Below are 23,742 nucleotides of genomic sequence, written 5' to 3' on the forward strand. Positions count from 1 at the left end.
GTAAAAGGGAAAGAAACTGAGAGATGAATTGAGTGTGGTGACAGACAGGAAGGACTAAGAGGTTCACATGCATGGCCTCAATCTCATAAAAACAGAAGAGATGGGCATTCTGCAGAGAGGCAAGAGAAGGGAACTGGTGCAATGGCTTGATGTGTATGGAAAATTTTGAAAAGTTACCTTAAGGAATGTGACAGGGAATCAATAAAAGACAAAGCATCACTGGGCTGCACTGATAGAACAGCAGTGAGGTCAGTCAGGGAATTTGAGGCTCAGTCAGAAAGTTCCAGTGATTTTGTTTTTCCCTGTCAGTAATACTCCACGGTTTAAGGCGTGAAGAAAAGAAGATTGAGGAATAGGTGGGCAGCGATCGACAACTCCGGTTTGTAAAATGAGCAGCAGGGGACCAGGCAAGGGGACAGAACTGAGTAGTCTAGGCCAGGCGAGAAGTCAAGACCAGTGGAGTCCCGGGCCTTGAGACTAGAAACAGAGGACATGGGAGAGGTGAGACAGAGGTGGCTGTGCTCAAATATGGCAGCTCTGAATCATGGAAGCGGGGCCATTTCCAGGTATAAAAGCTACAAATGAGCTCCTGGGGAAGATGGAGTCGAAGGACACAGGAATTGAGGGGAACTGTGAAGGGTTTAAGTTAAAAGCGACACAAACGTTAAGATTAAAAGAAGCCCCGTATAGGGGAAACAAGCCTAGGCTGGGTCCTGGAGACCTGGGTTCTTCTTGCAGTTCTAACTGTGCCACTTTGGGGAAGTCACTGTTCTCTCTGAGGTGGAATCAGAAAACTTCTCGGGGCCCCTTCTGCTCTAGCTCGTAAGAATATGGGGATAGTGGCAAGAAACGGGCTGATGAAGATCCCTCCGGTTGGGCCTCCTTTCTCCCCGGAGGCTCCCGGAACCTTTCTGCAGCGCTTTCTGTCCGGACGTGCCGGAGCGGAGACCGGAAGTCCTTTGCCGGCGGGCCCCGGGTTTCCTGGGCTACTACGATGGCGATGAGTTTCGAGTGGCCGTGGCAGTATCGCTTCCCACCCTTCTTTACGTGAGGCTTAGACCCCCAGAAGCCCCGATGGACCTCCCTCCCCTCCCCCGGACCCCGGGCTCAGCCCTAATGCTTCAAATGGGGAGGGGGAGAATGGACCCGGTCGCCACTACCCGCAGTCCCTCACTTTCTTCCCCGAATGCTCCTCTGGCAAGTGCTGCCGCTCGCCCTCTTTCAAGTCCTCTAATTCTGCGCCCCACCCGCTTCACCCGGCAGGTTGCAGCCGAACGTGGACACTCGGCAGAAGCAGCTGGCCGCCTGGTGCTCGCTGGTCCTGTCCTTCTGCCGCCTGCATAAACAGTCCAGCATGACGGTGATGGAAGCCCAGGAGAGCCCGCTCTTCAACAACGTGAAGCTCCAGCGTATCCTCCCTCAGGCACTTCCACAGCCCACACACATGCACTTCCACCTTTCCCACATGCCCAGACTTCACACTCCCTCTCACCCACCGAAGACAGGTTCCCATCCAGACCGGCCTTGGGAAAGAGCCGGTTTGTGTAGCTGACATCCGTTCCCGCCCCCTCGCCCCCGACTCCTGACGCCAGCCCCAATGCAGCACCAACTCCCTCTTGTTCTAGACAGTGATGAGTACCTAGGTGTCGTTCAGATCTTACAATTTCGACCCTGAAGCCAAGTACCAGGGTTTTTCGACCTGACTCCTTTTGACTTGTTGAAACTTAAGTCTTCTGTATGTCTTCTGTATAAGACTCAAACTCTAGCATTACCTTTAGTAATTTTCTCCGCCTACTCTCCTCACCCCAGGAAGTAAGGATGGTTTTCTTTTGCTGCCTGGTTCATCCTTAAAATATCTGGACAATGGTTGGAGGAAGGAGAGAGGACAGGGAGTGAGAAATGATAGTATCTTTCATTCTCTAAAGCTCTTTTTAACAAACAAAAACAAAACACTTTTTCTTTTTTGCCTGGCATTTTAGGGCCCCTTGCATTGGAAGGGCGGAATCCTAACTACTAGACCACCAGGGAAGTCCCTAAAGCTTTTCCTTTTAATCAGACTAGTTTCTTTTTACCTTCCCCCTCCCCAGTATGCAGGAAATGCCAATTTACATCCTGTTGTGGAATTGCACATCTCAGTGTGTAGGAGGGAGAAGAATGGTAGTTGGTAGCATGAGCCTGGCTCTGAGAAATTTCATCCCACCAGTTCATTCCATTAATGCCGTTCCCTTAACCTTAAACCAGGGAAGCTGCCTGTGGAATCAATCCAGGTTGTGTTAGAGGAACTGAGGAAGAAAGGTGGGTCCAGTTCATCAGATTCCTTATTTTTCTTCCTAGTGGGGTTCTCCTGAGGACAAATTAGCACAAGTCTTTTAAGAACTTTTTTTTCCTCTCCTGGCTTGGAACCCAGAGTGTTCTGTACAGTAGCCCAGTTCCCTGGGTTCTTTTCCCCCACTGGTTTACAAAATTAAAATTTCTCCATCTGTGCCCCAAGACCTGAAGAAGAGAATGGATGCCTTGCAGATAGTAAAACAATTTTTGAATTGCTCTTTCTGAAAGCTGAGTCTTTTCCACTCTGTTCCACCTTTAGTTTGCCTCTTTGTTTCTTCTTGGAGCACGATGCTTTCATAAGTATCTTTTGCAGGGAATCTTGAGTGGTTGGATAAGAACAAGTCTAGCTTCCTGATCATGTGGCGGAGGCCAGAAGAATGGGGGAAGCTCATCTATCAGTGGGTGAGACTATTCTGACACAGTGACCCATGGCAAAGGAGAATGACTCTATGCTCAGCAGATACCTGGTGTTTTCAGATCCACAATTAGCAAAGTAGGGGAGGGCAGAAAGAGGAAATGTAGGTGTTCCAGGCAAGCCTCTTTCAGTGACTCAATTTCCCTGGCTGCAAAGAACTTCCCTGTCTTTGCCAGTAGAAGGCCAGGGGCTGTGTGAGGCCGTGTTTGGAGAATGCAGTACTGGGAACCATGAATACTGTTGTTGGCTGGAGCCTCTGGCCACAGAAGATAAATGGGGAAAGGAAGAGAAAAAAACACAAAAACCTGGACCCCCTCCCCCACTACGTCCTTATGGGGCTGCCCACAATATAAATGAGACTCTGAACCAATGTGGGTGTGGGGACAGCCTCTCTCCCCTGCATTCCAGGTCACCACCAGCCCTGAACATTCCCAAGAGAGAGGAGGGGAAGAAGCAGCAACAACCCAAATATAACAAACATACACCGCCCATTTCTGAACAGGAAAACAACCAGGATGAGAGGTCATTCCTCAGACACGTGAAGGCCTGTGGTTTAGTGGTTCTGAGCATGTGTGTACATGTATAAATATAGCACCTGTAAGGTTTGTGGGTTTTCGGCCACTCCTCTGCTGAGGTGACAGCTCTGGTTTGGGAATAAGTATCATTCCTGGGTCAGAGGTGGAGCTGGGAGTTTGCCTTCTCCCAGGAAATTCCTGGGTCTTACTCAGTCCCTGTATTCTGTGTCCATAGGTTTCCAAGAGTGGCCAGAACAACTCCGTGTTCACCCTGTATGAACTGACCAATGGGGAAGACACAGAGGATGAGGGTAATGCTTTTCCCTCTCCCCCCAGTTTTATCATGTGAATTCTCTCTAATCTTGTTTAGTTGACATTCAAATTTCCCATGTTTTTGTCTCTAAATTCCACATACTAAATAATACAAAGGTTGTTAACCCCGTGTCCAAGATGTCTATAAACCACCTGAATTCACATGCAGAACACCCACAATCTTTGTCTGTGGGGGTGTATATCCATTTATCTAGGGATAAAGTCCATATTTTAAGACTTAAAAAAACAACTTTTTTGGCCATGCCACAGGGCATGTAGGGATCTAAGTTCCCCAACCAGGTATTGAACCTGTGCCTCCTGCAGTTAAAGCATGGAATCTTAACCAGTAGACTGCCAGTGAGGTCCTCCATGTTATAAGATATTGAAGGGTGTCTGTGACCCATGAAAAGTTAAGAATTATTGGTGTAGATGCTGAATGAGGAACCAGGGCAGGAGATTAAGCCTGAAATCCCAATTCCTTGTTGACTCTGGCTTTCTTTCACCCTTTCTTATAGAGGGTTCAAGATCTGTGGGTGTCAGCTGAAGGGACTGGGCTGACACCCCATCCCCAGCCCTTTAGAATGCCTTGGTTTCTGGCCAGACTGGGATTTGTATACTGTTTTGATTTTTACATAGTGTAAATACTTTCTTAGCTCTTTTATCTCTGACTCCATAATGTGTTGATCCCCAGGATCATCAAAAGTACCAGTCTGATCTGGGTAAAGGGGGCACCTCCCCTTTCTGCCAGGCCTGGCTGCCCCAATAGTTAACAGCACTTGGCTTTCCCCTCTTTCCTGCAGGCCTCTGCTTGCTACTCCCACCATTATGCCATGACTTAAGTGCTGCAGCATTGCCCAGCCCACCACTCAGGCCAGGCAAAGTTGAAGGCTTCCTTGGAAAGCAAGCTCCCTGACTCAAGAGCTGGGCCCCGCAGGGGGTGTGTTGTGCAAGCCTGTTAGGACTTGCCTCCTGCCTCTCACAGCTCCCTGCAGTATCTTGCCGTGTCTCTAGATACTCAGCTGGCCCTTGGCTCCCAGCTTTGTTCTTTTTTTTTTTTTTTAACTAGGATAGGGCAGGTATCTGTGCTAGACCTTTGCAGTCTCCTGGCCAGAAGCATGGCTATACCTCAGTGTGTTAGGACAGGTCCTCCCAATGGGTACAGACCCAGTTAGGGACAGCATCCAGTGACAAGAGCCTTGACCTCCCTGGACTTGTCAGGGCCCCTTTTTTGTGCCTCACAAGCAACTGGGGTTACTCTTGAATATAGAGACACTAATGGGGGGATGGTGCGAGAGTGTGCAGGCTTTGAGTCTGACAGAGCAAACAGGAAGGGGGAAATAGCATGAACTCTCGTTTCATGTTGACTCAGGCTTTCGTCCACCCTTTACTCCTGAAGAATACCCAGAAAGGGTGGGTGGTAGCTGTAGCAGTACTGTTGGCCTGGAAAGTTCTCTGCTTCCAGCTCAACTGCTCTCCTCAGAGGCCTTGAGCCCTTAGCAGCGTGTCCCTGACTGCTCATCTTTCCCTGTCCAGAGTTCCACGGGCTGGATGAGGCAACCCTACTGCGGGCTCTGCAAGCCCTCCAGCAGGAGCACAAGGCCGAGATCATCACCGTCAGCGATGGCCGAGGTGTCAAGTTCTTCTAGCAGAGACCTATCTCCCTTTACTTCTTACCTCCCACCCTGCCAGGGCTTTCAAAGGGAGACAGACCAAGTGTCCCCACAGACTGGATCTGTGACTCCGCCTGACTCAAAAGGGCTCTAGTCCACGGGTGGGTTTCCTGCTTATCTCATTTGTCTGTCCCTGGGATCCGGTGAGGCTGAGGTGCCAGGGAGGGAATATGTGCTTCTCCTTGTCCCAACTCTCCTGAGCCAGGGTCTGAAACCCAGCACTTCAGTTGTGTCATACACGTAAGTACACACACACGGCCTGCACAAGCTTCTGTCATACATGTAAGTACACACACAAACAGCTTGCACAAGCTTCTGTCTGTCATACACGTAAGTGTACACACACACAGCCTGCACAAGCTTCTGTCATACACGTAAGTGTACGCGCGTGCACACACAGCCTGCACAAGCTTGTCACACAGCCTGCACAAGCTTCTGACACACACACACACCCACACACACACACACCCCCACAAGCTTCTGTCTCTCTTCCCCCAACCCCACCCTCCACCCCCACCCCTTTAGCTGCTACTGCCTCCTCTCAGGCTGGTGCTGGATCCCTCCTAGGGGATGGGCAAAGCCCTGGCTGCAGGCAGCCCTCCAGGCAATGTGAAGATAGAAGGCCCAGGAGGGGACCTGGCCATGAGAGCTGGGGCCCAACACTGATTTATGATTATTAAAAAGCTTAACCCCACTGCTTGCTGCTGAAGTTACTACTAGAATGAGCAAGGGGAGTACTGTGATCTGTTAACCACGCTGAGTGAATCCCCACCTACCTTAGGGGAGAGGTCTTCCCGCACTGGTGGACTCAGTGAGCCTGCGGTTTTACATCTGCTGGGTGGGCTGTGTGAGGGAGTGCGAATGGAACACAGCCTGGGGACAGACGGCTTTCTATGTCTGCAGTGGAGTAATTTAATGGCTCCCCTCCCTCACCACCTCCCCGTGGAAGTCCTGGACGACGCTGAAGCCCCTCCCTCCATCCATCTGGTCTGGGTCGGGTAGTTGAGGCCGAGGGGAGCTGAGGGGGAGTAAACCGGATATGGACTTTGGTTTATTGGAAACTTTGGCAAACAGAGGGGGGGAGGAAGGAGAGCCCACAGAGCAAAAACAGGCACTTTGGCCAGGGCCAGGCTGCGGTTAAGGTGGGGAGTGGAGAGGATGGGTGACCCGGTCCTTGGTTTGGGGGAGGGGCGGGCTCTGGGGTGCACACACCCATCCCTGAGCAGCCCCGAGGGACTGCGACTTCGGAGAAAACCAGATCTTTCCATTGACCTCTGTATTGTCGGCCCGAGGCCATTCTGGACGATTAGGAGGGGGTGGTGCTACCTTATCTGGGGCGTGCAGACTGGTGGTAGCCTCCTCCTCACCACCTCCCTTTTCTAGGGTCGGGGAGCCGCGGTCACGTTTCATCTCCCTGTCCTAGTACCGTGCTCCCCCAAACAGGTCTGCGCACTCTTAGTGCGCGAGGACACACCGCCTCTCACCGGGCTCCGGCTACGGAAAGAGACAGGGCGGGTGCTCCGGGAGGCCAGGAGGAGGGCCAGCGGCCGGGGGCGGGGCAGTGGCCGAGGTGAGGGGCTGCGCCAGGGGTTCCACTGCACAGGCAGCTCCGAGGGGGCGGCTCTGGGGGGTAAGGGCGGGGTGGGGGCGGAGCTGCAGGGCAGGCGAGCCGGGGCTGGGGCCCCAGTAGCTCAGCAGGAGCACTGCGCACCCAGCCAGTCGTCCTGTCAGGCCTCCCCGCTTACCGCCTGCAGCGCCCGGTCCTTCCTCATGCTGGCACCCCCGGCCCCAGAGACCGAAGTCCCCATGTCCCAGGCGGAGGCTGACCTGCCCCTGCGTCCCCCGCCGCCCCTTGCCGCGGCGGGGCCGCCCCGCCTCGGGCCCCCTCCCCGCCGGGTGCGCCGCTTCTCCGGGAAGGCTGAGCCCCGGCCGCGCTCTTCCCGTCTCAGCCGCCGCAGCTCAGTCGACTTGGGGCTGCTGAGGTCTTGGTCCCAGCCAGCCTCACCCGTTCCGGAGCCCCCTGATCCGCCAGACTCCGCTGGTTCCGGTCCCGCGATGAGCCCACCGCCCAGCTCCGAAGAGCCCCCTGAGGGCACGTGGACCGCGGGCGCCCCTGTGAAGCCTGCAGACTCCGAGCGTTTGGAGCCCGTGGGCTCCACAGGAGGGTCGGGGTCCCGGGAACAGCCGAGGATCACGGAGGCGGCGGCGGCCCGGGAGCGGCGGCGGGAGCAAGAGGAAAAAGAGGACACGGAGACCCAGGCTGTGGCAACGTCCCCGGACGGCCGATACCTCAAGTTTGACATCGAGATTGGACGTGGCTCGTTCAAGACGGTGTATCGAGGGCTGGACACCGACACCACGGTGGAGGTGGCCTGGTGTGAGCTGCAGGTGTGGCTGGGCGCCCCCTCGGTGACGCCATGGGATGGGACCTTTGGAGGTCTTGGGATGGGAGACCCAGGGAACAGCAGCAAGGGGGATGTATTTTTCCAGTCAAATGTCCGGACACTTGTCCCACTTGCTCTGATGATCCATGGACCTGGCTGATTTCAGGCTGCAGAAGGATAAGCTGAGGCAGGTGGTGTGTGGTAGCTCCCGTATGGATTTAAGACATTCTTACTTTTCCGGCTCCATCTCAACCCTGAGAGATGGAAAGGAAATAAGATGGGAAATTGGGTAGGGAGCCAGCTCAGACCTGAGGGGTGGCTCACCACTTTCCTGCAGTGGTTACCCACTGTCTCCTCCTCTCCCTTCCCCTTAAGTCCTGAGACCCTCAGTGTGACCCTTATCCTCCTTTTTTCTTGCCCTGGATCTTTGCAGATTAGAAGGCTGGAATGATGGAGGCCACGAGCTGGGACAGGGTCCTCTCCACTTCCAGAAGATATAGGGGTATTGTAGCAGGACAGGGCCTTCCCACATCCCTTCTGGAACAAACTTCTGGACTTCCCCATGGCTGGGGGAGGGGGAGACAGGGAGCTCCAGCCCTGGCCTGAGTCCAGTCCTGCTCCTCATCCCACTGCCTACCTGAGCTATCCTCTCCCCAGACCAAAAGCACTGAGCCCCATAGGCTTTAGGGGTATGCTGGCTTGAAGGACCTTCCTCCCACAGCGGGGAAACCCAGTTAAGTCTGAGTTAGCAGCTTTGGCTTCAGACTGAGGGGACAGAGCCTGGAGGAAGGGTCCTCCCCTCCAGCCCTGGCACTGAGCTTGCCCCTTGTGCCTGCCAGTGCCACACCCCAGGCTCTAGGCCAGGCCAGGAGAAGCGTCCAAACTAGGGGTTGGAGGGGGTGGAGGAAGGAGATGGGGGAAGGCAAGACTGCTATGGGGCAGGGGGCGGTCTCCTGGCACCTGGTCCTGGATCCCTTCTCTCTTTGTCTGTACCTCCCTCTGCAGTCCTTCTCCCTGGATCTAGCAGTTACCAGTTTCTGAGGCCAGTCCCCTTGCCGGCCCCAATTTTCTGCCCGCCCGCCTGCTTGCTGCCTGCCCGCTGCCAGCCCCCGGGCGTCCCTTCCCGCCCCACGGCCGGCCTGGGCGGCTACAAAGGCGCTATTGAGTTCAGAGCTCCTGGACCGGGCTGCATAAAAGCTCTTGTGTCCAGGAGGGGGTCCAGGGGGCGGCCCCAGGCCCATAGTGGGCGTGTCCTTGGAGCGGCCCAGAGGGGTCAAACCAGGAACTCGGGGTCTACAATCCTGTTGGCGAATGATCCCACCCACTCAGTCCCATCCGTTGGCTCCTACCCTCACCGCTCCTCCAAGCCCCGCCGCCTGTGTCCCCATCCCCCTCTTCGTGGGGGTACTGGGGCCGAGGTGACCGTGACCCTCGTCCCCTACCCCACAGACTCGGAAACTGTCTCGAGCCGAGCGGCAGCGATTCTCAGAGGAGGTGGAGATGCTCAAGGGGCTGCAGCACCCCAACATCGTCCGCTTCTACGACTCCTGGAAGTCAGTACTGAGGGGCCAGGTTTGCATCGTGCTGGTCACCGAACTCATGACCTCGGGCACGCTCAAGACGTGAGCTCCGCGCCTGCTGGTGGTAGTTGGGAGGACTGGTGGTGGGAGGTCGCCACTGCTTCTGGAGGAGCCCGGCCTCCTCAGACTCTTGACGCAGGTCCCACTCCGGGCTCACTCTCTCTCATCCTCGCCTCTTGAGCGTCTGGAGGCCTGCAGTGCCCCCTAAAGAGTCCTCCACCGTGCTACCCATCTCCTCTGCAAGCTAGCCTATCTTCCTGCAGCGCGCCGGAATCTGGTCTTATCACTTCTCTCCTTAAAACCCCTTTGAATTATCCCGCCGCCCTCCGGATAAAGTCCATTCTTTCTAGCGACTGCTCACAAAGTTCTTATAGGATCCAGCCTACGTTCCGGACAAACCAAATTCCCAGCACTTCCTCCCACCCTGTGCCGTCACTTGTTGTCTCCGTGCCTTTAAGCACGCCTTCCTTTCTGCCTGCAAGGTCTTCATCTCTTCCCATTTTCACCCTTGAACTCCTACTCATCCTTCAAGACACCACAGAAAAGTTATTTCCTCTAGGAAGCCCTCCCCCACGTCCGGGGCAGCTAGTCATCGCTTCCGCACTTCCACAGCACCTTGGCGGCGGCCATATCTTGAATTTACCCGTTTTGTAACCTCCTGTCTACCTGCCACACCCCCTGACTGCCTTTCTGTCTGAGGCCGGGCGCGGATCTGTGCTAGGAGAAGCTAGCGGCAGATGCGTGGGCGGGAGTGGGTGGGGCTACGGGGAGGGGAACCTCCCAGTGGTGGGCTCCCTCCCCATCCTCTCTGTCCCTCGCTCTGACCCTAGCTGTGCGCCCTCCCCTAGATACCTGAGGCGGTTCCGCGAGATGAAACCACGAGTCCTTCAGCGCTGGAGCCGCCAAATCCTGCGGGGGCTGCATTTCCTACACTCCCGAGTACCCCCTATCCTGCACCGAGATCTCAAGTGTGACAACGTCTTTATCACCGGCCCTACGGGCTCCGTTAAGATCGGGGACCTGGGCCTGGCCACGCTCAAGCGCGCCTCCTTCGCCAAGAGCGTCATCGGTGCGTCCCTCCAGGAGGATCCTTGTCATTCCTACCCTCCCTCCCCTTCCCCTGTCTGGAGAGAGCCTGGGGACCCCCTCCCCCTAGTAGATTTAGAAGGGGGTCAGAGTTAGCACCCCTCCACGGAGTTAGAAGACCACGGGGAAGATGAGACTTGTAGCGTGTCCTCTTCCCCACAACCCCCCCCACCCAACATACACACAAACACACACACACACACACACACACACACACACACGACGGGAAGGGATGGGTCTCTTGCACTCCAGAATTCGCGGGGTTGCCCCCACCCCCACTTGTACTTTCAAGGAGAGGGACGAAGCCAGAAAGGAGGCACTAACATCTGCTGTGGATCCTGCAGGGACCCCGGAGTTCATGGCCCCAGAGATGTACGAGGAAAAGTACGACGAGGCCGTGGACGTGTACGCGTTTGGCATGTGCATGCTGGAGATGGCGACCTCGGAGTACCCCTACTCAGAGTGCCAGAATGCTGCTCAAATCTACCGCAAGGTCACCTCGGTGAGAGGGAGGAGAGGGAGGGAATCACAAGTCCCCCCTTCCATTTGGCTGCCCCGGCCACCCCGTGGTCAATGCCCTTTCTCTTAATGAAAACGAGGTAGACACAAAGACGCCCCGGTGAACACTGAAGGTTACTGGATGCACTCACGGCCCCTCCAATACAAGCTGTTTAGAATAACGATGTGTGTAGCGCTCCCTAGAGATTACAGATGATTCAAATCCAATCTCTCATCCGATCCTGTTCCCTGCCCCGCGGGGTGAGCAGGGCAAATGTTCTGCCCTGCATTTTATAAATGAGGACACCGGCTCAGAGAGAGCCTGGTTCAAGGTCGCACTGTCGATACGTGTGGGGGGGGGGGGGGTCGGGGCGGGGGGACTGTGATTTGAAATCACAACTTCTAAACGCGTACCCGGTGCTTTGGCAACTGCAAGCGCTGCCGCCCCGGGCTGGGGCGGGGTGGGAGGGGGAGGTCAGCAGAGAGCTGGGGCACAGAGAGCCGGAGGCCTCATGCAACTTCATTCCCTAGGGCACGAAACCCAACAGCTTCTACAAGGTGAAGATGCCCGAGGTGAAGGAGATCATTGAAGGCTGCATCCGCACGGATAAAAATGAGAGGTGGGTGGAGGGGGCAGGGCAGACGGGGGTGGGGTAATGGCGGGGGGAGCGGGCGGCGGTGGGGCTCTGCTCAGGTTGGCACCGCCCTCAGGTTCACCATCCACGACCTTCTGGCTCACGCCTTCTTCCGCGAGGAGCGCGGCGTCCACGTGGAGTTGGCCGAGGAGGACGACGGAGAGAAGCCGGACCTCAAGCTCTGGCTGCGCATGGAGGACGCGCGGCGAGGGGGGCGCCCGCGGGACAACCAGGCCATCGAGTTCTTGTTCCAGCTGGGCCGGGACGCGGCCGAGGAGGTGGCTCAGGAGATGGTGAGCGGAGGACAGCATGCCTGCCGCGTAACTGGGCGTGTGAGGGGCATGTGGACCTCAACCGGAGAGGCCAGTGCCTTGTGGGTGCGATGTTTGGGTGGTGGGTTGTCTGGGTGGTGGGCTCAACGAAGCCCTCTCTGAGTTTCCTACGAGTGTCTCCCTGCTGCCCTCGCCTTAACGCACCTGCGGGCACACCTAGTGTTCTCCGCAAGTCAAGTCAAAGATTTCCTTTTCCAGCCCTGGGTCCCTCAACCTCCCTGTTTTAACTTCCTTCTGATCCGGCTTTCCCGAATTGTCCTCTCTCCGTGTTATCTATCTTTCCCTTTCTTGTTTCCCCGACTCCATCTTTTTCTTGATCCTGCTTCATGCTCGGAACCGTGCATCTGAGAAAGCCTGTCCACTCTAAAGTTAAATGCTTCTTTCCATTTCATCAGGCCCTCCATTACTGAACGGGTCCCCATCAGTCTTGTTTTGTACCAGGATACATTCCCATCTTTCTCCTCCACAAGACTACAAGGTCTTGAGGGCAGAGACTGTGTGTATTGACTGACCCTTCTGCCCCTGACAGTGCTTAGCACATGATGGGAACTCAGTTAACCACCCACATCTTAGAGCCCTTTCATGTGCATCTGATGGTTGTTACCAACCGTGCATAGTGATTTTATCTGATTTACTGCTGAGGAAATGAAAGCTCAAAGAAGCTGAATATCTTGTACCAGGTCCCAAGCAAGAAAGTGGCACAACTGACTCAGGTTGTTCAGATTTTGAGTCAGTTCATCCTGCCCCACCTTTACCTGCCCAGTGAAGCTTGTTATTGAAATGAATAAGGATAATGAATAGAAGCTGGTGGACCAGGAGAGGCATATATGAGAGGCAGAAGATGTGGGGGTGGTCTGAGGTGGGAAGGGAAAGAGTATGATATTCTTGATGGGAAAATGCAGTTGAAAATGTGGGAATCATCTGTTGGTGGATCTGGGTCAAGAACCTAAGAATGTATTTGAAATAAGACATAGGAGTCAGTCTCTGTAGCCCAGCTCAAACCTGACCTGAGATTGGGACCTGGTCCATTACATACAGAGGTTCTTGACTTTAACACTAGTGACATCATTGTTCAGGAGACTGTGCCATACTGTTGTAGGTTGTTGAGAAGAATCCCTGGCATCAACTTAGAGGATCCCAGTGGGATCACCCCCCAAGTTGCGACAACTAAAAATATCTACAGATTATTTTTCTCCACCATCCCCCCAGAGCAATTGACTTAGAGTATAACCTTGAACTGGTCACTTACTTTACTTATTTCTAAAATAGAGTTGATAAGACCTATCTCAGAAGGTTGCTGGAAGGATTTAATGATGATATGGTAAAGAGTTGCCAGTCGGATTTCTCTGGTCCAGTGGCTAGGACTCCATGCTCCCAATGCAGGGAGTCCAGGTTTGATCCCTGGTCAGGGAACTAGATTCCACATACTGCAACTGAAGATCTTACCTGCCACAGCAAAGATCCAGCACAGTCAAGTAAATAAATGACTTTTTAAAAAATGCCAGTTGTGGACACAGTGCGTAATCAATATATGTTCCTTTTCTTGTACATCCTAGAGGCCTCAAGAAGGTGTCCTGATGGGGCTCTGTTGAGGGATGGTGAATCTCACCTCAAACTGCATTCCTCACCCTTCCAACTCCAGGTGGCCCTGGGCTTAGTGTGTGAAGCTGATTACCAGCCAGTGGCTCGTGCAGTGCGTGAACGGGTTGCTGCCATCCAGCGAAAGCGTGAGAAGCTGCGCAAAGCTAGGGAGTTGGAAGCCCTCCCCCCAGCGCCGAGACTCCCACCAGCAGCTGTCCCCATGACTCCTGGTCCCTCCAGTGCCTTCCCTCCTGAGCCTGAGGAGCCAGAGGCAGACCAGCACCAGCCCTTCCTCTTCCGTCATGCCAGCTATTCATCTACCACCTGTAAGTCACCTCTGACATCCCAGAACCCTTGACCTGTGCCCCCCTACCCAGAAGTTCAACCCAACAGCATTGTCACTTACCCAGCCTTCCACATCTAGCCAGGGCTCCTTCTAGGGAAAGAACTCTCCCACAGCCCCAGGCCCCCTCCTTGCTCAGGCAGTCCCCTGCTCTGCCGTCACCCCCCTTTATTTCCCCTTTTTTGATCCCCTCCCTCCCCCACCAGCGGATTGCGAGACTGATGGCTACCTCAGCTCCTCCGGCTTCCTGGATGCCTCAGACCCTGCCCTTCAGCCCCCTAGCGGGGTGCCATCCAGCCCCGCTGAGTCCCATCTCCGCCTGCCCGCGGTGAGAGGGGGTCACATGGGGGGGCTCCCAGCTATTCCAAGCCCACGACCTAGCTCTCATGCTGTAAAACTCAACACCGTGACCTGGCCCCATGTCCTTGGAAATCCACCACTCTTGTCCTCGTCTTTATTCCGTCTGCCTAGTACCCCAGCACCCTTGATATCGTCTTCTTGGAACCCAACAGTTATTCTCCCCTGACCTCATGAACCTGTATTCTGTTTCAGGCTTTCGCTCTATCCATTCCACGTTCTGGCCCCGGCAATGACTTTTCGCCTGGAGCGAGGTAAGTTCTGGTCTGAGTGGGCGCTTCAAGGTGAGCTATACGGAGCTCTGGGGTCCAGTGTCTTTTCCCTTTTCCAGCTATGCCTCAGATGCAGCGTCAGGCCTTAGTGATGTGGGAGAAGGGATGGAACGGATGAGGAGACCCCCAGGGAAAAACCTCCGGCGTAGACCCCGATCCCGGCTTCGGGTCACAAGTGTAAGGAAGGGGCACAGGAGTTCGGGAATAACCTTCAGGGCCTGGATGGAACTGTCAGGGACGGGAGTGCGGTCAGCCAGAAAAGGCGAGAAGCATTGTGTTACTGGTACCCAAGAGGCCGCCAGTCATGTTTTCAATACGAGACTTTAGGGGCAGAATCTGCTTCTCTCCAGTTCCAATCTGGCCACTGTGACTTGGGTGGAGAGGGGTGGGGACACTTAATGAAGACAGAGCTTGACCTCCTCCCCTCTTCTGACTTTGACTCTGAAGGTCTCAGACCAGAACGACAGAGTGGTTGAATGCCAGCTGCAGACGCACAACAGCAAGATGGTGACCTTCCGATTTGATCTGGATGGGGACAGCCCAGAAGAGATTGCAGCTGCCATGGTGAGGGAGAGATGAGAGCACATTCTATAGATCTGAGACAAGAGTCTCCCTTCTGATGTCCCCGGGTGCTGAACTGCCCTACCTTCAACCCCCACAATCCAATGACAAGGGTTTCAAAGCTGGTGGGCCCTCCGTGCAGTGACACTGAAGACTTATCTGCCCTTGTCTGGGAGGAGATTTCTGTTTATCTAGGGAGGTTTGGATCCTCAGCTGGAGCAATTTGAGACTAACACAAGATATCCGCAGGTGCTGCAGTGAAGTGTACACTAGACACGTGATGCTGTGGCTATAAGGAAAGGATGGGCTATAAGGGAAGGATCAGCAGCGCAAGAGGAAGGACTCATCCCAGGTCTTGACAGATGGGTCAGAATGGCAGTGAAGAGTGGAAAGGGCGTGTCTAGTGGTGGTATGGCAAAGGAGAGGCATGGGAACAGGGAGTGACTTGAAGTATAGGGCTGGGAGGGCTTCTTGAGGAGACCTTTGTCACTGGAATTAAGGGTTCCTCTTGGAAGCAATAAGATCTTGCTGTAAAGCAGAGAACTATCTTCAGTATCCTAGGTAGTAAATCATAATGGAAAAGAATATTAAGAAAGAATGTATATATATTAATCACTTTGCTTATACAGCAGACTTAACATTGTAAATCAACTATACTTCAATTTAAAATAAGTTTGGTAGAAGTGAGGTTGGGCATGTAATGTGGGCTTAAGCATGTAATGTGAGCATGTAATGTGTAATGGAGTCTTAAGAGTTAAGAGCATAACACCATGAGAACAGGTTTTAAGAAGACTGTTCTGTTGTGGGATGTGGGAGAGGGCTATGGGTAGGGTATCCAGTTGGAAGATGGACGCAAGAAGCCAGATGTGGTCCAAGGAGAGAATGGATTATGGAGAGGGAGAAGAGGGGTGAATCTGGGGGTTATTGTGGGAAAAATAACCTACTGTGTCATCCAGTAATTGATAGACATAGTACAGTGTCCATAGAAGATGGTCAGTAAATACTTGATGAGTTGACATGAGAGGGAGTTAGGGCAAGGGGTATCAAGGGTGACCTGTAGCTTGGAGGAACTCATAGGAATAGGCCATCAAAGGAGTTAAGTTTTAAAATGAGAGTATGGCTTTGTTTTTTGGAGGGGGTATCATGATGAGTGAGCTTGAATGACAGAGGGGCAGGAAAGATAAGATCCTCCATAAGTAAGCAGAATATGGGTCAGGCAGGACTGGGAGGAATGGATCTGGGAGTCTCAGCACAGAGTTGAGCACGAGAGAAGATGGGCCTGCAAAGCCAGAGGTGTAGAGGAGTATCTTAGTAGATACCCCCAGTTGTGGAACGGGGAGCAGGGATAGGTTATCAAAGGATAGAATCGGAACCCGACACATAGAAGGAACTCTGGAATATTTTAGTAAAAACTGAGGAAGGAGATTGCTTCGAGGAGGCATAGGGTGAGGCCTGAGGCAAGACCACACTGGCTTTTGTCAGGAGGAGGTCTTTGTGGGAGACCAGTTTCAGTGGAGTGGGGGCGGTGGCTGCCAGCCTCTGGGATGCAGGAGGGAAGGGAATGGAATAAACGTCAGACTTCGGGAACTCCCTCTAAATCTTCCTCTCCATCATGTCATTCAGCTTGTGTCCAGGAAAAAGACAAAACAGCACCTGGCATGCAGGTTTATCAACTTCTGTCAAGCCACTCAGCCCTTCAAGAATCTTTCATCCAGCCACACTGGTTTCTGAATGGTCCTTTGAAGAGGCCTACTTGCCTTTTCAGCTTCTGCTTTCATCTTTTCAGGGGTCTTTCTCCCTGGGAGCTTTCTCTATGGGCTTTCAAGCCCAATTCAGATCCTACACAACCAGAGGGACCTTGTCCCTGAACCCAGGATCCATTGCCTTCTTTTCTTTCCTTACTAGCCCACCCTCCCTTCCTCTCTCAAGGATTCTCTCAAGACTTTAAATTTGCTTTTTTGCCCCCAAATCGGTAGTGGCTACCTGAGGTTACAGAGTAAGGTCCAAATGCTGGAGCATGACCTTTAAAATTCACAGCACTCTCAGCTGTACTTCAGTCTTCGCTATTTTGTGAATGTGCCCTTTGCTGCCTCAGAACACTGCAGAACAGAGGAAAGGATGGAGGTTCACATAAGACCCGAGTTCCAACTTCAGCTCTGTTAGCTACTAATCTGGCAAACTTGGGCAAGTTTCTTAACCTCTCTGAACTTCATCAGTAAAATGGAGGGGATATTACTTATTTTGCAAAGATGTTCTGATGGGCTTCCCTGGTGGCTCAGACCGTAAAGAATCTGCCTGCAGTGCGGGAGACCCACCTTTGATCCCTGGGTCAGGAAGATCCCCTGGAGAAGCAAATGGCAACCCACTCCAGTATTCTTGCCTGGAGGATTCCATGGACAGAGGAGCCTGGAGGGCTACAGTCCATTGGATAGCAAAGAGTTGGGATGCAGCTGAGTGACTAACACTTCTCACTTTTCTGATGTAATATATGATAAATGATATAGCATGTATGAGAAGTGAAATGATAAAAGTATGGGAAATGTCCACATGTGGTAGGTCCTCAATAAAGGGTTGCTTTTCTTAGTCATCCTTCAAGGCTCAGCTCTAGAGCCATCTCAGCTCCCCACTGTCTCCTGAAGTGTTATGAACTGCTTTCTTTTTGGAATGGTGTTTTATTTATTTCTACTTATTTATTTATTTTTGGCCAAGCCATGTGGCAGGTGGGATCTTCCCCCACCAGGGATTGAACCCAGGCCCTCTGCTTTGGGAGCACAGAGTCTTAACCACTGGACCACCAGGGAAGTCCTAGAAAGGCATTTTTAAAAATCATGGTGAAAAACACATAACATAACGTGTGTCATTTTAACCATCCTGAAGTGTACAGGTCAGTAGTGTAAAGTATATTCATATTGTTGGGCAATAGGTCTCTGGAACTGTTTTATCTTGCCAGTCTGAATCTCTACCCATTAAACAGCGGCTCTCCCTTTCCCCCTCCGGCAATAGCACTTTTATCTGTACCTCGATCATAAATGCCTTACCTGCCTTGGGCTGACTTGGAGTCTATTGAGTTATATATGTGTGTGTCTCTTCCACTAAGATTTTGGGCTTCTTTGAGACCAGGACAGTGTTTTCTGCTTCCTTGTTCCCTCAAAGAATCTAGCCTATGCCTGGTGCATAAAACACTCAGTAAGTGTTTGTGTACCTGAATGTTACATTTATTACATATTGCCTTATTTTTACTTAACTCTGTGGAGCTGTGTATATGTGGATCTGTGTGGCACATTTTACAAGCTGTATGAGAGCAGGAGTTGTGTCCAAAAGCAGGTGAGGCGTCAGTGGAAATATAACTCAGGTTTTGGCTTTAGAAAGTTCTGGGTGCAAATCCTGTGATCTTGGGAAAACTGAACTGCACCTCGTTGAGCATTGGTTAGCATAACTCTAAAGTAGCGGTGTTCATGTAGACCACAGTAAGCCGTTGTTGATGTCAAATGTGATAAGATATGTAAAGATCTGTTATAAACCCGCATGCTATGAAGGTTAGCTCCTTTCCTCTAAGCTGTATTTCTCCTTAGAACCACACAGTGCATGGCACACAGCTGATGCTTACTAAATACTTGTTTTAGATTGATGAGCAGAAACAGTGGGGTGAAGGGTTGGTTTTTTAAAGAAACGGACAAGTGGAATTAACCGAGCTCCCCTTTCTCTTCCTACTGATTCTCACCAGGTGTATAATGAGTTCATTCTGCCCTCGGAGCGAGCTGGATTCCTGAACCGGATTCGGGAGATTATCCAGCGAGTGGAGACCCTGTTGAAGAGAGATACTGGCCCTGTGGAGGCTGCTGAAGACCCTCTGAGTCCCCAGGTCAGACCCCTGTGGGCACCTCCAGGGGGATGTGGCTCTGCTACAGGCTTCATTACTTTTTTCCACCAGTCCCCTTGGATCTAACTTGTCTTCATCTCTAGGATTCCAAAACAATGGCTCTTCCCCAGTTTGAGAGTCTGATGAAAGCCATGGACTCTTGTTCCAGAAAAATGTGTTCAGTGCATACTTTTAACTCAGTATTTTGACATAATTTCAGACCTACAGAGAAGTTGCAATAGTTGTACAAAGAACTCCTGGGTGCTCTGTCTAGATTTGCTAGTAGTGTTTTGTTACATGAGCTTTAGCCTTTTCCCTTCCTGTCTCCCCATCCATGTGTATGTGCATGCATTCTTTTTTTGGAAGCATTTAAGTAAGTTGCAGGTGTCATGCCCCTTTACCACTAAATATTTCTTGAAAACACTTTTGAATCCCTTGAAACTCATCTGTGGACTCATAGAAGCTCGTGAGTCTTGGCTTAAGAAGCCCAGCCTGAAACTTTCCATCTAAGACTCAGCTCTTCCCACTGTGACATTTCTCTCTCTCAGGAGGAGCCAGCACCACTGCCTGCTCTCCCGGGGTCCCCCCCAGACCCATCCAGGGGTATGTACTGCATTCTGTCCCTACTCATCCCACCCTTGGGGTTGCTCCATGGAAATGGAGGACTGGAATCTCAACCTCCCCTCCCTCCCTTCCCAGCAGAGCTCCAGAGCAGCACCTCCCTGGAGCAGAGATGCTGGGCAGCTTCCTCCGCCTCCACATCTTCTCCTGGAACCCCCTTGTCTCCTGGAAACTCCTTTTCTCCTGGAACCCCTGTTTTCCCAAGTCCCATCCTTCCCGTCACTTCTCCCCCATGTCATCTCAACCCCTCCTCATTCTCCCCAGTTTCTCCTCAGGCCTCCTCAAATCTCTCTCCACACCCCCCAAGCTGCCCGCTTCCACTCTCCCCCAGTGCACCGCAGTTTCCAGTCCCATCTGCTCAGTTTCCACAGAGTTCTCTCCTCCCCTATTGTTTCCAGGTCCCTCTCGCTCCTCCCTCCTTTGCCCCCTGCCCCCCTGCTTGTCCCCTCCCCTCCACCACTGCAGCCCCTCTCCTCTCTCTGGCAAGTGCCTTCTCTCTGGCTGTGATGACCGTGGCTCAGTCCCTGCTGTCCCCATCCCCTGGGCTCCTGTCCCAGTCTCCTCCAGCTCCTCCTGGTCCTCTCCCTAGCCTGCCCCCTCCTACTCCCTGTACTCCTTGTGGCCAGGAGCAGACTTTATCTCTGACAGCTGAGATGGAGGGTGAGGTGAGCAGGAAACCAAGAGGGATGATTGGGCGGCGGAAGAGGGGTGGGTGGCCTTCATTCTGGATCATTTCTCTACTCACAGACCCACACTTTATAGGCTTCTCCGAATATTGGTTGGCCACTCCCAGGTGAAGCCAGATTGGCGCCCATCTCAGAAGGTGAGATCTTTGACCACTGACCCTCCCTGCCCATCATTCTCAGTGACTTTATTTCCTACCACTGATTTCTGTTCCTTCTTCCACGATGCCTTCGTCTTGCTACAGAGGGAAAGCCTCAGCTTGTTGGGCGCTTCCAAGTGACTTCATCCAAGGAGCCAGCTGAGCCTCTTCCCCTGCAGCTGGTATCCCCAACTCCCTCTGGCTCCCCGAAGCCTCCAACCCCTCAGCTGACCTCGGAGAGCTCGGACACGGAGGACAGTGCTGGAGCCAGGCCAGAGGCCAGGGAGGCTCTGGCTGAAAGTGACCGTGCAGCCGAGGGCCTAGGGCCTGGAGCTGAAGAGGAAGGGGACGATGGGCAGGAACCCCAAGTAGGGGGCAGCCCTCCACCCCTGATCCATCCCAGCCCAGTGTGGATGAGTTACTCCTATAGCAGCCTGTGTCTGAGCAGTGAGGAGTCAGAGAGCAGTGGGGAGGACGAGGAATTCTGGGCTGAGCTGCAGAATCTTCGGCAGAAGTGAGTCTGGGGAGAATGGTGGTCAGGAAGTGGACTTGCTAGAGCCAAGTGTTGGGCCAGCCCTCTCATGACCCTGGTGTGTCCTCAGGCACTTGTCAGAGGTGGAGGCACTACAGACACTACAGAAACAGGAAATCGAGGACCTGTACAGCAGGCTTGGGAAGCAGCCCCCGCCAGGGATCCTGGCCCCCGCTGCTATGCTGTCCAGCCGCCAGCGCCGCCTCTCCAAGGGCAGCTTCCCCACCTCACGGCGCAACAGCCTGCAGCGTTCTGAGCCCCTGGGCCCGGGTGAGACAGAAGTCACCAGCTCCCATCGTTCCAGAGTCCCCTCCCTAGTGATCTTTCAGGCCCTGGGGGTCTACCCCTTGCTGTGGGGGGACTAGCCCCCCACTTTTCCCTGTGGCCCCTTCCCTCATTCAGTGCTCTCCCTCCCCTCCCCCATCCTGCACCCAGGCATCATGCGAAGGAACTCCCTCAGTGGCAGCAGCACCGGCTCCCAGGAGCAGCGGGCAAGCAAGGGGGTGACATTCGCCGGGGATGTTGGCAGGATGGTGAGGGCGGGCCCAAGGGAGGGAGAGCCCAGGGAATGGTAACTCCTCCAGCTCTGGAGGTTCCTTAGTACTTCTTTTTCCTCCAGTGAATTATGAACAGAAGCCATGTGTCTCACCCACACCTGAGCCCACCATGGAGCTTGTGCCCTTAGAATCTGCTGACCAACTCAACTCTGCAAGGAAGACCTCAGCATTGAGGGAGTAGGAGGCCGGATGGGCGTGGACAGTGCTGCTCCCCTAGAAGGAAGAGCCAAACATGTGGGAACTGTTTAATGTGTGTAGAAGGTGTATGTTCTGTAAATCCTCATCCTTGCCACCTCCCCAGCTGAGAGAGAACCACTAAACAGTCCCACCCGAGTCCAGATGATTCTAGAAGGCACACTCCCAGATGGGCAGGAGGAGGGAAAATTAGTAGCAGCCAATAAAAATTCTGGAACCTAGAACCTGGTGAATCTGTATGGATCTTAGAAACCCGGCAAAACTCTGTGGGGGAACTTCCCTGGTGGTTAAGGACCCACCTCTCAATGCAGGGGACATGGGTTCCATTCCTAGTCAGAGAAGATTCCACATGCCACAGGGCAACTAAGCCCATGTACCACAACCACTGAGCCTGCATGCCCTAGAGCTTGTGCTGTGCAGAGAGAAGCCACTGCAATAAGAAGCCCACGCACCACAGGGAAGAGTAGCACCTGCCTGCTGCAACTAGAGAAAACCCAACTAGAGTAGCAATGAAGAACCAGCAGTCAAAGCTTTGTAGTAGGGTAAGGCAAGGGAGGATTTAGAAGGAATTCCCCTTTCACAATGGGAGGCAGGGGTAGAACCCAGCCTTTGGGCTTCCTGCCAGCAGTTCATGAAGAAACTGCAAGGTCAATAATCCACCTGACCAAGCTAAGATTCCACCCAGACTCCACCTTAGGCCTGCAGAAGCAGGCCCCAGTGGAAGTTAATGAAAGCTGCTTGTCCATCCTTCCTTTACCTCTGGGGAAGGGAAAAAGCAGTAAAGTTGAGCGTAGTGTGGGGTTGAGGACAGAAGGGTGACCTTCCTCCCCACCTGCTTCCTGCCCCCAAGAGCTGGTTCAGTCTCAAAACAGCCCAGTGACCCACCACAATCTCTCCCTTAAATCAGGTGGAAAGATCTCATGGAAAAAAGTAATTCTAGTTAAACATTTACGGCTCCCTGGGGCAATATCACTGCTGCAGCTGCTGCCTGTGAAGTGCTTCAACATGAAGTGTCAGCCCCAACACACTCATTGGACTTGGAGAGAAATGATTCCGTTTATTATTTTCAACCTGACCCCATCTTTCCCACTTTAGGCTCCAACACTGCACAGAGCTGCCACACCCACCCTCATAATAGCCCACCTCTTGTCCTCCACCCTCCAAACCAGCCCCCAGGGGAGTTTAAGAGGATTAAACCATGAAGTCAAAGCTTGGGAAAAACCAAGATGGATACTTCAAACAAGGAAACAACTAGGAAAAGGGGTCAGTGGGCACACAGAATCAACATTAGGTGGGCGTTGTTCCCCTGACAATGGCCAGATGCACAAAGCGGCTACTTAGACCCCTATCATGGTCCAAAGTTAGTAAGAAGGCCAGCAACGCAGGCTTCAATTTCTACAGCATCATGGAGCATCATCCATCATGTGAAGGGAATCCAGCAGGTTAGAGATGCACCATGCCCATCTGGATCAGTGTCCTGATGCCCTTTCCAGAGCTCGGGCTCGAGCAGCTTTGGCCTCATCTTCCAGCTCATCCAGGAAACGCTCCTGGGACACCGAGTAGAAGGTGTAACCATCTGGGGAGGTGGGTTCAGGAAACCACGGGGAATATGCACATTCCCTTTGCTCAGATTTGCTCCACCACTTTTATCTCATCCTTCCCAATCACCTTCTGCCCTCTGCTCCTCTGAGCCCTGACCCCGACTCCGTTATTAATAAATTATATTAACAGAGTACCTTTAAAATGACAAAGTACACTTAAATTCTTGCCTCGGCGTTAGAAGTAGCCAAGGTTTTCATAGCTCCGGTTCTTTCTACCACCCCCCGCACTGCCCTCCTAGACGCCTTTGCTGCCCTTCCCCTGCCCCCCATACGGTCTTCCCTAGTCTGTAGTCCAGATGGATACAAATTGCTAATACCAGGGCCCCAATGCCCAGGCCAGTCACGATGTTCCGGGTCCGCCGTTGTGGCAGCGTCTTCTGCCACTGGGCGAGCTGCGCCTGACGCATGAATTGTAGTTGTGCAGGAGTCAGCTTCTCCCGCGTCGGGTCGATGCGCTGAGCCAGAGGGGCCTTTCCGCTTTTGCCTTCGACTGGGTCTCCAGCTCCGGGTGCCGCCATGTTGCCGCTCTGCCCTTCGCTGTTCCCGGGGCGCGGGGCTTGCTGGGAATAGCAGTCCTCGGCCCCTGAAGGGAACCCTGGGAGCTGTAGTCCGCTTTTCTGTTCGCAAAGAGTGCGGCTCGCGGCCCGAGGGAAAGGGCGGGGCAGGAGGGAATAGGCCGTGCTTT

At 53.3% G+C, this 23,742-nt stretch overlaps 3 protein-coding genes across 3 annotated transcripts; 2 read left to right on the forward strand and 1 right to left on the reverse strand.

Moving 5' to 3' along the window:
* Positions 1-967: 967 nt before the first annotated feature.
* VPS25 (vacuolar protein sorting 25 homolog) lies at positions 968-5,928 on the forward strand. The gene is made up of 6 exons (XM_052657960.1): positions 968-1,047; positions 1,264-1,409; positions 2,242-2,295; positions 2,642-2,730; positions 3,494-3,569; positions 5,104-5,928. The coding sequence occupies exons 1-6, from the start codon at positions 995-997 to the stop codon at positions 5,214-5,216; spliced, it is 531 nt and encodes a 176-aa protein (XP_052513920.1). The 5' UTR covers positions 968-994; the 3' UTR covers positions 5,217-5,928.
* Positions 5,929-7,010: 1,082 nt separating this feature from the next.
* Positions 7,011-21,423, forward strand: WNK4 (WNK lysine deficient protein kinase 4). Its single transcript, XM_052658417.1, has 19 exons — positions 7,011-7,628; positions 9,074-9,246; positions 10,053-10,273; positions 10,635-10,792; positions 11,320-11,408; positions 11,500-11,716; positions 13,398-13,662; positions 13,886-14,007; positions 14,232-14,290; positions 14,368-14,485; positions 14,756-14,872; positions 18,594-18,731; positions 19,277-19,331; positions 19,428-20,014; positions 20,112-20,172; positions 20,278-20,686; positions 20,775-20,974; positions 21,140-21,237; positions 21,324-21,423. Exons 1-19 carry the CDS (start codon positions 7,011-7,013, stop codon positions 21,324-21,326), a joined length of 3,708 nt encoding a protein of 1,235 aa, XP_052514377.1. The 3' UTR covers positions 21,327-21,423.
* A 1,064-nt stretch (positions 21,424-22,487) lies between these two features.
* On the reverse strand, positions 22,488-23,597 carry LOC128065312 (cytochrome c oxidase assembly factor 3 homolog, mitochondrial). The gene is made up of 2 exons (XM_052658491.1): positions 23,362-23,597; positions 22,488-23,032 (listed from the first exon to the last, which is right to left on the reverse strand). Exons 1-2 carry the CDS (start codon positions 23,573-23,575, stop codon positions 22,926-22,928), a joined length of 321 nt encoding a protein of 106 aa, XP_052514451.1. The 5' UTR covers positions 23,576-23,597; the 3' UTR covers positions 22,488-22,925.
* Positions 23,598-23,742: the final 145 nt, after the last annotated feature.

This window comes from Budorcas taxicolor, chromosome 19 (genome assembly GCF_023091745.1).
Source record: "Budorcas taxicolor isolate Tak-1 chromosome 19, Takin1.1, whole genome shotgun sequence".
Classification (NCBI taxonomy): Eukaryota; Metazoa; Chordata; class Mammalia; order Artiodactyla; family Bovidae; genus Budorcas; species Budorcas taxicolor.